The sequence below is a fragment of the Gallus gallus genome, chromosome 1, assembly GCF_016699485.2.
Source record: "Gallus gallus isolate bGalGal1 chromosome 1, bGalGal1.mat.broiler.GRCg7b, whole genome shotgun sequence".
Taxonomy (NCBI): Eukaryota; Metazoa; Chordata; class Aves; order Galliformes; family Phasianidae; genus Gallus; species Gallus gallus.
The window spans coordinates 85567309-85579328 of NC_052532.1; the positions used below are offsets into that span (position 1 = coordinate 85567309).

At 44.8% G+C, this 12020-nt stretch overlaps 3 protein-coding genes across 12 annotated transcripts in view; 2 read left to right on the top strand and 1 right to left on the bottom strand.

The window, feature by feature from the left end:
* On the bottom strand, positions 1-6053 carry TXNL4B (thioredoxin like 4B). 2 transcript variants are annotated; one of them, NM_001278071.2, is made up of 4 exons: positions 5893-6053; positions 1647-1812; positions 798-949; positions 1-368 (listed from the first exon to the last, which is right to left on the bottom strand). In NM_001278071.2, the coding sequence occupies exons 2-4, from the start codon at positions 1776-1778 to the stop codon at positions 203-205; spliced, it is 450 nt and encodes a 149-aa protein (NP_001265000.1). In that variant the 5' UTR covers positions 1779-1812; positions 5893-6053; the 3' UTR covers positions 1-202. The 2 variants fall into 2 exon arrangements, with proteins under 2 accessions (NP_001265000.1, NP_001265001.1); NM_001278072.2 differs by lacking the exon at positions 5893-6053 and having other exon boundaries at positions 2-368; positions 1647-1977.
* On the top strand, positions 2051-5042 carry TRMT10C (tRNA methyltransferase 10C, mitochondrial RNase P subunit). 8 transcript variants are annotated; one of them, XM_046898519.1, is made up of 4 exons: positions 2051-2176; positions 2568-2583; positions 2798-2976; positions 3639-5042. In XM_046898519.1, the coding sequence occupies exon 4, from the start codon at positions 3670-3672 to the stop codon at positions 4912-4914; it is 1245 nt and encodes a 414-aa protein (XP_046754475.1). In that variant the 5' UTR covers positions 2051-2176; positions 2568-2583; positions 2798-2976; positions 3639-3669; the 3' UTR covers positions 4915-5042. The 8 variants fall into 8 exon arrangements, with proteins under 8 accessions (XP_046754475.1, XP_046754489.1, XP_046754485.1 ...); XM_046898533.1 differs by having other exon boundaries at positions 2051-2144; XM_046898529.1 differs by lacking the exon at positions 2568-2583 and having other exon boundaries at positions 2765-2976.
* The window catches only part of PCNP (PEST proteolytic signal containing nuclear protein), a 10030-nt gene continuing 3741 nt past the window's right edge, over positions 5732-12020 (top strand). The window contains exons 1-2 of one of the 2 annotated variants that reach the window (XM_025149296.2): positions 5732-6292; positions 10262-10430. In XM_025149296.2, coding sequence (XP_025005064.1) covers positions 6009-6292; positions 10262-10430 — 453 coding nt within the window. In that variant the 5' untranslated portion in view covers positions 5732-6008. Of the gene's footprint in view, positions 6293-10209; positions 10431-12020 lie in introns of both variants that reach the window. The other variant, NM_001006253.2, reaches the window with a different exon arrangement.

A 12020-nucleotide genomic window follows, 5' to 3' on the forward strand; every position in this document is an offset into this window, starting at 1 on the left:
ATTCTAGATGTTAACAAGTAGCTTTATTTGTGAGAGAAGTACTAAGTGACAGAATGTCTGTCTTCAAAAGGAGACCAATATGATCCTTCACCATAAATGCTCAAAGTGTCCCACGGCGTCAGCAGTGGATAAAAATGCTCAGAGAAAAAAACATATCTAGAATATCTGCCATTCCTGTAATTCTTTAACTCAGGTCAGATCACTAAATTCCTTGGTAAAGAAGGTCATATTTAGGAATGTTATTGGGATCAATAGGACTTCTCACAATAAGCTTTCCACGCATGGCACCACGGTAAATCACTTCAATCAGATCTATGAAGTCTTGCTTTGTTTTGAAGCTTCCTACAAATTTGGTATGATCTGGAGACCTAAAGATAAGCATAAAATAAAAGTAGTATTGTAGCACTGAAACATTCAAAACAAAAACAAAGACAAGAAAAGGTGTATAATGAAATCAAGGATTTTGACTTGATGATTCTGAAAGAATCGCATCAGTAATGGCATAACCAAGTCAGGAGTATACTATGACCTGATATCCAAAGTCCAAAAAGGTGCAGTGTTGTGTCTAAGGTTTTAATCATTCTCTGTTTTGCAGAGTCAGGTATATTTCACAGCTGGTACCTACTTATTATGTCAGAGTGTCTTTCAAACTACTTTTTAATGTTATGTACTTCTGCCTTCTCACACAGTGCAGATTCTGTCAACTGCAACACAGTTTTCAAGCATTACCTGCTGTAGACATGGTAACATAGTGTTAAATTACTATAAATGTAACAGTGTCAGGTGGGATGACATACCCGTAATCAACCTTCATGTGCTGTCCATTGAAGAAAAATACAGTGGATGGAATATAGCTGATGTCAAAATACTGGGTGTACACAGGAACCTTGTTCACATCCACCAGGTAGATGACTGCCATCTTACTTAGGTCATGAGCTGTCTTGGCAAGCTGACAAGAACGAGGCAGACAGGGATAAAATGGATTAAGGCAGAAGCGGAAAAAAAGGCAGCAAGCTTTGTGAAGCCTATCTCCATTACATCCTATCAGTTCAAGCAGAGCTGGAACGTCCCGTTTACCTCTAGCACTTTGTACACACACAGCAGTATATGTGCTTGAGTGTCCAACTTTTGAAGGTATGATTTCGTGTTACATTTAAGTGTCGGCTGCAAACACTACCACGATTTTGAAGGGAGCACGTAAACAGGAAGGGGAATGGCTGTTTACAAGGGTGCACAGTGATAGGACAAGGGCAAATGGTCTTAAACGGGGACAGGGGAGGTTTAGGTTGAATATTAAGAAGAAGTTTTTCACCCAGAGGGTGGTGACACACTGGAACAGGTTGCCCAAGGAGGCTGTGGATGCCCCATCCCTGGAGGCATTCAAGGCCAGGCTGGATGTGGCTCTGGGCAGCCTGGTCTGGTGGTTGGCGACCCTGCTCGTGGGAGGGGGGTTGAAACTACATGATCATTGTGGTCCTTTTCAACCCAGGCCATTCTATGATTCTATGATTTTATGATCTTTATCAGGCACCCTATCACCCACACACGACCTATGGCACTCCCCTGTGTACAACGGGTATATCTGGAGTGCTCATTTATATTGGTGGGGGGGGGGAAGGAAAAAGGAAAAAAAAAAAAGTTCTTACAATATCATCGAGCTGCAGACAGACAGCATCGTTATCTCTTCCGAACCGGAGGACCAAAACCTTCTCTGCCACGCTTTTTATGGCCTGATCCACCTCCTTCTTACAGCTCAGCTTGGGCAGCAGGAAACTCATCCTGACAGAGCGCAGCCTCCACCGACCCCCTCTCCTGACGATCACAGCAAGAAAAAAGAAAGGATGACAAAATGAAATCACTGAGCCAGCCCGCCCGCGGCGGGACCCCAGACGCGCAGAGATACAGCCGTGGCGCCCCGACTGTTGTGGTGGGGCGGTGAAAGCCGGAACGTCTGTTTAGAGCCCGCGGAACGCCGAGATCGCCCACCGGGCCCGGGCAAGAAAGCGCAGCGGACTGACTCCTCCCCGCGCACGCGCTGAGCGGGGTTCCTGCCTTCCCGACGCGGAGGAGATGGCGGCGAGGTTCGGAGCGGCGGGCGGTAACTGTTAGCCGCGCTCGCCTGCGCCGTTCAGAGGAGCAGTCGGGTGGGGATCGCGCGGGACCGCAGTGCGGGCAGGTGCGGGCTGCTGAGGGCTGAGCGAGAAGGAAGCCTCCCTGCCCCGGGAGCTCGGGGTCCCCGCTTCGCTTGCCCCGGGCCATGCACCGGGAGGCTGCGGGGAGGGGGGGGGTGAGAAGCTGGGAGCGGTGAGCTAGGTCTGCCTCGCTTCGGTGGGGGCTGCTGGTTGCTATTGCTGTGGTTTCCTTCGGGGTGTGGGAGCGTGTAGTGCAGTTTTTTTCCAAGTTCCTCTTACATTTAAAAACCTGTGTGTGAGATGAATGAGATACTGCCTAAAGCAGCCATCTCAGCTTCACAGACTACTTAGGAGGAAAAAAAAAAAAAAAAAAAAAAAAAAAAAAGGTCTTCTGCTATCTTAGTTATTTGTTGTTCCATTCCAATCTTGTTGCAGGTGTCTAGCAAATTAGGTATGTAATCTCCTTTAGCAGTTCCCCCTCTCCCCAGCAGTTGGCCTTAAGATCAGTTTGGGTTTGGTTCATAGCGCAAGCCTCAGAAATCATGGAATTGTTAAGGTTGGAAAAAGATCACTAAGATCATTGTAGTCGAACCATCAGCCCATCACTACCGTACGCCCACTGTGTCCCTCAGTGCCATGTCTACATGGCTCTTGAACTCCTCCAGGGACAGTGACTCCACCTCCTCCCTGGGCAGCCTGTGGCAATGCCTCACCACTTCTGAGAGGAAACTTCTAAGATCCAACCTGAACCTACCCTGGCGCCACTTCAGGCCGTTCCCTTTCATCCTCACCCTGTCATCTGGGAGAAGAGGCCAACCCCCACCTCACTACAACCTCCTTTCAGGTAGCTGTAGGAAGCAGTACGGTCTGCAATCCCAGTTCCCTCAGCTGCTTCTCATAACGTGTGTGCTTCAGACCCCCCACCAGCTTCATTGCCTTTCTTTAAACGTTCTCCATGGCCTCAATGTCTTTCTTGTAGTGAAGGGCTGAGTGCTTGTGCTGCTAAGGAAGCAGGAACAAGGGCCTCGAGGAATATAAGCGTTCCTTCCTTGGCAGTACTGTTGGCTTTGCAAAACTATAGCATTAGTAGTTCCAGTAGCTCGGTGTCCTATTATATGGAAGCATATAGAAGAGTTAAAGCTCAGGTACTAAAACAAAAAAGAAATTAGGTAGGTATCTGGATGTGGTTTTAACTTATTTTCAGTCTCCATGCAGCATTTAGCTTGCTTTTGTTGCAAAGGTCGTATCTGTCAAATGGTAGACAAAATGAAAATAAACACTGCTGAGGTACAGCTGTTTTAAGCAGTAGAGCTAAACACATCTGTTCACAACAGTGCCATATATGTTGTTTTTAAGTACAGTAGAAAAGCAATAGTGGAAGCAGGAGTTCCTAGTATTCCTCAGGAAGTTACTTGCTGTCTGTCAGCAGTAATAAGGGTGAACATCTGTGTTTTCTTCATGACTTCTGACAAGCTTTTCCCCCCCTTATCTTGTGCTTTTTTGCAGAGGATTGTTTGAGCACAGCACATGTTCAAGTATGCAGGCTGCTAATATGCTTCTGAAAAAAATCGTAAGATGTTCTGCCTTCTCATTTCCAATACAACGTGGGATGAAACAGGATTTGTTTCCACTTAGTAGAACTCTGATTCTGTCACCTTGCCTGAAAGAGGACAATTCACGCAGCTCTTCAGAAAAAGTAGATTTAGATGCATGGAAGGAAGTAATGAAGTCTGGGTTGCAAGAAGTCAGCCAGACGGTCTCTGAGCCTAAGGAGCTTTCCACTTTGGCTGCTGCACGTGAGACTTTGGAGTTGTGGAGGCTAGTTGGTCGGCCAGTTCCTGAAAACATCAGTGAAGAACAGCTAAAAGCTTTTATGGAATGTCCTTCCAAATCGGCCAAAAAGAAGTATTTAAAATATTTGCATCTTAAAGAACTGTACAAGAAAAATAGCAAAAGAAAGATGGATGAGAAAAGGGAAAGGAGGCTGGAAACACAAGAGAGAGCTTCAGAGACTCAAGAGCCCAAGAAGAATCCATTTGTTTGTTTGTGGAGCAGTGTTATGGATAAAACATACAACTGGAGAGTTGCTCAGTCTATGATCTTTGGCCAGCCTCTAGTGTTTGATATGTCGTACGAAAGGTATATGTCTGTCAGAGAAGTAGCAAATGCAGTGAGACAAATAGTATTAAGTGAAGGTTGCAATCGAAGATCGGTGGATCCATTCCACATTCACTTCTGTAATTTCAAAGATGACAGTCTGTATCATAAGGAGTTTATCAAACATTATAGAGGAGCGTGGGACAAGCTGCTTATCACTGTGACAGACCAGTGCTACACAGACATCTTTCCCAAGGATAAGCTTATCTATCTGACTGCTGATTCTCCCAAAGTAATGAAAACTTTTGATCATGACAAAATCTACATTGTCGGGTCTATGGTTGACAAGAGTATAAAAACAGGAGTCTCTTTAGCACAGGCAAAACGACTGGGGCTAGAGACTGCAGCCCTTCCATTGGAGAAATACTTGCTTTGGAATTGCGGTGCTAAAAATCTCACACTGGATCAGATGATGCATATTTTATTAACCTTGAAAGATACTGGAGATTGGAAGAAGGCTCTGGAATTTGTTCCAAAAAGGAAATACTGTGGCTTTGTAAACAAGCCTATGCATGAACTGAAAAAAGCCTTAAACTTGATCAACGTACTTAAACTTGGAAAGAGACCAGAAGAATTACAAAAGCGACTTGCAAACAACTACTCCAAGAGGCTAACACAAAAATAGAGTGATGGTGAAGAAAATTATTTCACAGGCAAGGTATAGTCCTGAATGCACCAGTTTCCTATGACTTCTGGGACTGTATTCTGTAGTTACTATTTGTCACTAAAACTTATTAGACTATTTCAAAAAGACTTTTGTTCGAGTTTTTCTTTTTTTACTGACCGTGTTATTGGGTCTGTTTGAATTTACTCATGCACTTTTTAAATTCATGCAAGAGAAATTAGATTACACTGTTTGTATGTATGAATCTGTTCAGTTGAGTCATACTGAGAAAATATGAAGTTTATTCTCCAAGGAATACCTCAGTGCTATGGGGTTGCAAATGGAGGCAATCCACAGCCTTATTCTGAAAGATTAGGTGAGACCAAAAAGAAGACACTTCTCCTTGCTTTTGGTGCATAGATAAGCTGACGTTTGACACAGAATCATTGTTAAGGTTGGAAAAGACTAGTAAGATCATCTAGCCCATCCCCACCATGCCCACTAACCATGTTCCTCATTGCCACATCCATACAGTTCTTAAGACACCTCCAGGGATGGTGACTCCACCACCTCCTTGGGCAGCCTGTGGCAATGCTTCTCTGCTCTTTTAATGTGAGTTTGGTGAGTTGTGTGAGTTGCATGGTTTGTTTCTGAGTGTTCTGGAACAAAGGAAGTCACAGTTAGGAAGGAATATCCCAAAGTTTCCTGAGCCTGACAAAAAATGCCTTATGCTGTTTTGAGTGGCTTTTCCCTGTGAATGACTGTTTTCAGTCTGTGTAGTGCACGTTTCCCAGACTGCTGCTGAGGTGATAGTCATCTCAGTGAGTACTTAGAGGTGCAGAGTGCCTTTTATTTTTTTATGACAGCTGAATGTTCATGGATGAGTCTGCAACAGCCGGTGGTCAGACTGCGGGGTGACAGTGGGTGCCGTATGAACATGAGAAACAACTGAATTCCTTCGCAGGCAGTTAAAGCCTCTTGATTTCATCAGTTGCCTACCCTGGTGCTTCAAATTACTGATAGTATGCAGTGGTTTGTGTCCGGAAAGCGGGGCCCTCTGATTTTTTTTCTCGTGAGGAAACGGCTGTGACGTTTGCTGGAGGGAGGGAGGCGGCATGACTTTGGCGCAGTCCGCAGGGCGTTACTCGGCTCGCGCCGGCTCTGGCCCCCACCCGCCGGAAGTGCACCACACGGGCGCCTCTTGGAGTTCTTCCCGCCTTCCCCTCACGGTTTCCGCTTCCGGTACACCGTTGCGCCTCTCTATGGCCATGGGAGGAGCGGGAGGCGGTGGGGCAGCGACGTCGCGGCGCGCATGCGCAGCGCGGGAGGCGGAGGCGGGGGAAAATGGCGGACGGCAGAGCGGAGGGGGAGAAGGCGAGGCGGCCGCCGCCCGCAGGAGGTGAACGTGCAGCGCCTCTCGCCGCGGGCCCGTGGGGCGCGCTGGGACCGGGGGCGTCCCCCGGGGGTGGGGGGCGCGGGGAGTGCCGCCCTCGGGTGGGCAGGCCGGCCTGGGCCGGGCCGCGCTGCGCCGTGTGCCCGGCCCTGGGGAGAGGGGCGGCCCGGGCCTGAGGGGCTGCGCGGGAGGGGAAGCCGCGGGCTGGGCACGGCGCCTGGGGCCGCCTCGGCCTCAAGGCAGCGCTTGTAGCCAGCGAATTCACCCTGGCCGCACTAAGGCGTTCTCTTATTTCTTTATTTTATTTTATTTTATTTAAATTAAAAATACTCGGATTCTGCCATGTATTGAGAGAGATTTCACGGTTGCCATTGAAACGCCTCAACGTTGGCTTTAACAACTGTAGCACCTGGGGAGTACTGATACAGTGCATATCCCCTGTGTGCCATCTTAAGCGTCACGAGGTGTTTTTTTTTTGTTGTTGTTGTTTTTTGCTCGGCAGCAATCTATAAGTTTTTTATTTAGTTTTATATTATTTAGGTATTTCTATCTCCTCATGTACTGCTTATCATCAGTTCTCCTGGAATGTTTAATCATGTGTCTCTCCTTCTTTGCCTGCTTTCTTTCCTCTGTGACTTAAAATGAGAAAACAGTAACTTGCTAAAGCTTCCCTTCCCTGGTTTTGAATTAAATATCACTAGAAACAGAGGGAGCTTCTTTGATCTGTCAGATTGAATTTGGCTTGTAAACCAAATAAGATAGTATTAAGAATGAGTCTTATGTCTGATCACCGAAGTATGAATGGTGGTTCCCGGCCTCTTTCATGTTCTGCTTTTTATTTATTTATTTATTTATTTCGCCCTTTGTATGTGCAGTATTATAACTGGCCGGTATTACTCTGTCTGGTGTCTGTACTGTACCACCTAGTTCTCTGGTGTGCTGGAACGTGATCTTAATGAGTTATGCTACATTGGCCCTAATGGAGGCTGTTATTCCACAATGACCTTTTAAAGCAATTTAGAGACTTCTGTTTTTTTGCCACAATCAATGTTTTTCTCTTCAAACTTAACGTAGTTGAAATTCGGTCCCACTCCTGGGGTAAGGTATCCCAAAATGCTCTGCACTCAACATTGTCGCTCTTGTCACTTCTAGCACTGCGGCACTGAAAGGTGTCCACGTGCACACACAGCTTATTGATGCTTGTGAGGAAAACTCCCATGTGAAGCAGTGTGGCTTCTTATTGTAGAATTACAGACCATCCTGAGTTGGAAAGGACTCACGAAGATCATCAGGTCCAACTCCTGGTTCCACACAGCACCAACCAAAATTCAGAGCCTGTGTCTGAGAGCACTGTCCAAAAGATTCTCAAACCGAGCAGCTCGGTGCCGTGCCCACAGCCCTGGGCAGCCTTTTCCATGCCCACCACCCTCTGGTGCAGACCTTGTCCCTAACCCACAGCTGCCCCTCCTTTAGACACAGCTCCGTGCTGATCCCTTGGATCCTGTTGCTGTCACCAGAGAGAGTATTGTTACTGTGATCTACGAAAAAAGCACTGGTCAGAGTAGATTTCCAAATAGCAGTGGTTCTTGTGGTAGGTGAAATAGGACCATCTGGAAATCTCTAGAAAACAGTAAAGATCCTTTAAAAATATGTCTCCATTGGCTGAGGAAATAAGAGAGACCTGCTTAAGGAATAATCTACATCTTCATTTCTAACCGTTTCCTCTGGAAATAGAATAGTACAACAGTTCCTCCCCCCGGTTGTCTTGAGCCATTTGTAGCACCTTCATCAAGCAAGTTTTTGTAAGGAAACCATTTCTTTCAGCAGCCTGCAGTTTGTCCTAAGTAGAGCCTGGCAGAAGCAATGGCAGTAGGATCTAATTTTGACGGGGAGGCTATTTAACGTTTCCTGGAGAAGGGTGAGAAAATGTGTGTGGGAGTTGGTACAGCCAACTCTAGATGGTCTCAGGCTTCATGTTTTGCTTAGCAATGTTCTAGAATTTGCAGTCAAATGAGTAAGCTGTAGGGTAGCGTAATATGATTTAGCTTCGAGCCAGCGTGAGCTGAGGAACCTGGAATGGTCCAATGTGACCTGAGGTCTGGGCTGTTGTGGTTGTCTTAGAGACAGGCTTCTAGATCAACCATTCCAAAGCTTTTCGGGCCATTGAATCTTGTCCCTGCCCTCACATCACCTTACAAGCTATGATGTACCTAGATGAGACCAGTAATTGAATATTCTGTTCGTGTTGGTTCATGGACAGGCTGTAAACGGCTTCTCCTAGCCCTGGAGAGTGCTGTTCCAAAGCTGTGCTAAGACAGCAGCCGGTACCCAAGGTTGCTATTGAAAATGGTGTCTATTGCTCTTTTGTCTTTGTTGCTTTCACACTCACTATTTGAGTCAGATTTCCAGTGATGCAGACTGGTGCTATTTTTGTATAGAGTGAAGTTAGGATTTTTTACATCTGCGTAAGAAATAAATTTGTGATCTACCATTTTCCCAGCGGTGAAGGAGAAATCAGTTTTTATTCCTGTCTCTCACTGTCTTGACAACTAGAACATTAGGGTTGATAGTCTGTGCGTTCTGTTACTGACACAACGCTTCTGATTTAGGAAACAGCAATATAGAGATGGTGGATAGGTAGTAAATGTACTGAATGGATGCCTGAAAAATGTCAATATTGAGCAGCTGTGAAAATTAAGGCAATTAAAAACAAACCAAATAACTACCAGTACCAAAACCCAGCCCAACAAACCTGCCAAGTTGGAGTGTATGTTTTTCATTCTTCTCTTCAAGATTTCCTCACGTCCTTAATTTTCCTTCCTCCTGACACTCTGTGCTTTTTTCTTTTCTTTCTTCTTTTATCTCAGAGCTACAGTCTTGTGACCCCCAGTTCAGACTAGCTTCTCCCCCATTGCTCCGCTTTATTTATCTGCTTTTTGTTGCTGGAGAGCAATACCAAGAACTTCTCTTCCCTCATGGTCTGAATTTGCTGTTTGTGGAGAGTCTTTTTCTCAACTTGATCCAATGAGAAACCACTGCTTGTTTTCCTTAGCCTGATAGTATGAGCGCTTGCCTGTCCTTTCTCTAATGCATGCTTTTTTCCCCCCATCTGCTACTGCAGTGATTTGCTTATTGCAGCAGCAGAGAAATGTATTTTTGCTGAAGTGTTTGCTATGTTCACTATGAGTGTTCCAAGGGCACCTTTGTCCCTTGGCGTAGCTGAGGCAACCGTGTTTATAGGAAATGAAAACGCGATTCAAGTCATTCTTCTTCTGGGGACCACTGTTCAATTACTGTGTTTTTCTGTGATTTTATGCAAAAATAGAAGAGGTGAAATCTATATATATGTTTTTTCAGTGCTGATTCCTTCCTCAAGCAGAGCTTGGCAAATTTATTACAGATGAGATGCGGACAAGCAGTGACTTGAAACATGACTGAAACAGCCGGCCTCACTGTAGTCACTTCCCTGGTCTTAGACTTGTGCCAGACAGGACAAGAGACTGGCATGGACATGTTGTTAGAAAAGTTTAGTAGAATTAATTTTAACTTAGGTCATCTGCTGTAGGTTTGGAATTGGGATTCTAGTTGTGAAACTTTATTTATCGCAACTTAAACCCTAAAGAGATTTAGTCATCTGCACTTAATTTACTACGTGAACTTTGACTTCCATACTAAATAGATTGTGCTTCAAGATTCTTTTCGTGGCTCGTACATGACAAGTTCTGTATTAATATAGTGGAGTGCTTGTGATTTCTTCTGCTCTTTGTGTTTTGCTGTCCACTAAATGTACGTTGGTGACAACTGCTGTCACTACAAGCACCTAACCTATTACACTCAAAGTATAATGCTTTTTGAGGTTGCTGCTCCCATCAATCTGCTCAGTAAAAATAGCTCATCTTGGTAAGTTGTTTCGACTTCACCAGGACCTGAAGAAGAGGCAGAAAAACCTGTGAAAACTAAGACTGTTTCTTCCAGTAATGGAGGGGAAAGTTCGAGTCGCAGCGCAGAGAAACGGGCAGCTAATGAAGAAGCTGAAGACTTCACCACAAAGCCTGCCCCTGCCAAAATGTCCAAGTTTGGATTTTCCATAGGCAGTCAGACATCAAAGAAGGCATCTGCAATATCCATCAAACTAGCAGCAAATGTAAGTTGTCTGAGGGCTTTTAGTTTTAAGGAAAAGGGGACGTACTGTGGGGAGGCTTCCTTGCAGAAGGGAAGTCTTGAATGAAATGTGGGTAACTTGGATGAAGATTAAGAAAGCGTTGCAGAGCCACCTCGTCATGCGTACGTAAGTACTTCAAGGTGATTAATACCAGGTCAGTTGTCTTAGGAAGCGTAAGACCTGGTGGAAGTTAATTGGATATCTCTGAATACGCACAATAATTTTGTGATGAAATTTGATAGTATGGAATAATTTCCTAAGGGAAATGAGCAGACTTATTAAACTGTTCAAGTCACTTTGAAATGAGAGCTGGGAGCTTCACTGCATGGGATGCTTAAAGCTTCATGAAAGGAAGTGCTCTCCGAGGTGGCCTAGTAAGTCTTCCACCCTGAAGATCTTGTTTTAGCATGGGGAAGCATAGTTTGTTTCTCATAACTCAGCTTGTTCCTTGCAAGGTCAGTGTGATTCATTTACTGCTGCATTTTTTGTAGCCTTGTTGAAGGATTTATTTGGAAAGACAATTGAAATAATATGCAAGAGATGAGACCTCATCGCATAGGTCTCTAAGAATTCTTATGCTCTGTGATAAACAGTGAAGGTTATCCTTGTGCTTGTTCTGAACTGAGCCTGATGCTTCTCCTTACTGCAGAGTAGACCCCTACTAGCTCAAGCAAGGAGAAGCCAGACGCTCCCGTTGTATTAAATGGTTCATTTATACTTCCCTTATATTTTATACATTCCACTGTGATGGATAGGTTATAGATCCTTGTCTGGATTAAGTTCAGACTGTAATCATGAAAGACTTGCACCTGCAGTGCCAGGATTGTGCAGATCTGCAGAAGATGAAAAGAGTGGTCTGTTATTTTCGTGTGGGAAGGAGATGTGGGCTGGCAGCATTCTAGGGTATAAACACAATTAGGTCAGATCAGACTATGAAAAATTGGCAAATCTGCCTTCTGAGCTACTAGCAAACTCAGATTTCTCATGTAGGAAGCTATTTCCAGTGGCAGTAAATTTATCTCAGGATTTCTGGCTCACTGAGTTTAGGGGGTGATTGACATTCTACCATTTTTGACAGTGCTGTAGCTCAGCCTGTTTCCTATCAGCTTAGTTTTTTTCCTTTTTTTCTTAGTATGCTACCCATTCCTCTGGAGCTGAGGCTTTTAAAAGATGACACAATATATACTATAGGATATTGGATGAATGTAGGAAGTGGCCTAAGGATTATTCTGCAGTATCAGCTTCCAAAATATGAATGTATACAGAATAATAACCGATAATGTGATGATGGATGAAGCACTGCATATAATTGATTTAGATAAAAGTGCTGTTGAAGCAAGCTGTTATTGATGATTCAGCACTTCCTTAGTGGTCTTGCAGACAAGGCAGCAGAAGTAACTCTATTATATGTGGCAGTCATGAGTTCAATAGCTTGATGTGCTTGAAATGGTGGAGGTGATTTACTGGAAATCTAAAAAGTATTTCTTCAGAGGACCCTTATACTGTTCAGGCCTCCATAGTGAGTGATCCTGGTTAAAAAGGTTCAGATTGTTCTGAGCCAGAAAGCTGTTG

Bases quoted from the DNA above. Each gene is read 5' to 3' on its own strand.
- TXNL4B (NM_001278071.2), bottom strand. From the start codon at position 1,778: ATGAGTTTCCTGCTGCCCAAGCTGAGCTGTAAGAAGGAGGTGGATCAG. The intron at 950-1,646 runs GTAAGAACTTTT...CGTTCTTGTCAG, and splicing joins GTCTGCAGCTCGATGATATT to CTTGCCAAGACAGCTCATGA. The intron at 369-797 runs GTATGTCATCCC...GCTTATCTTTAG, and splicing joins CACATGAAGGTTGATTACGG to GTCTCCAGATCATACCAAAT.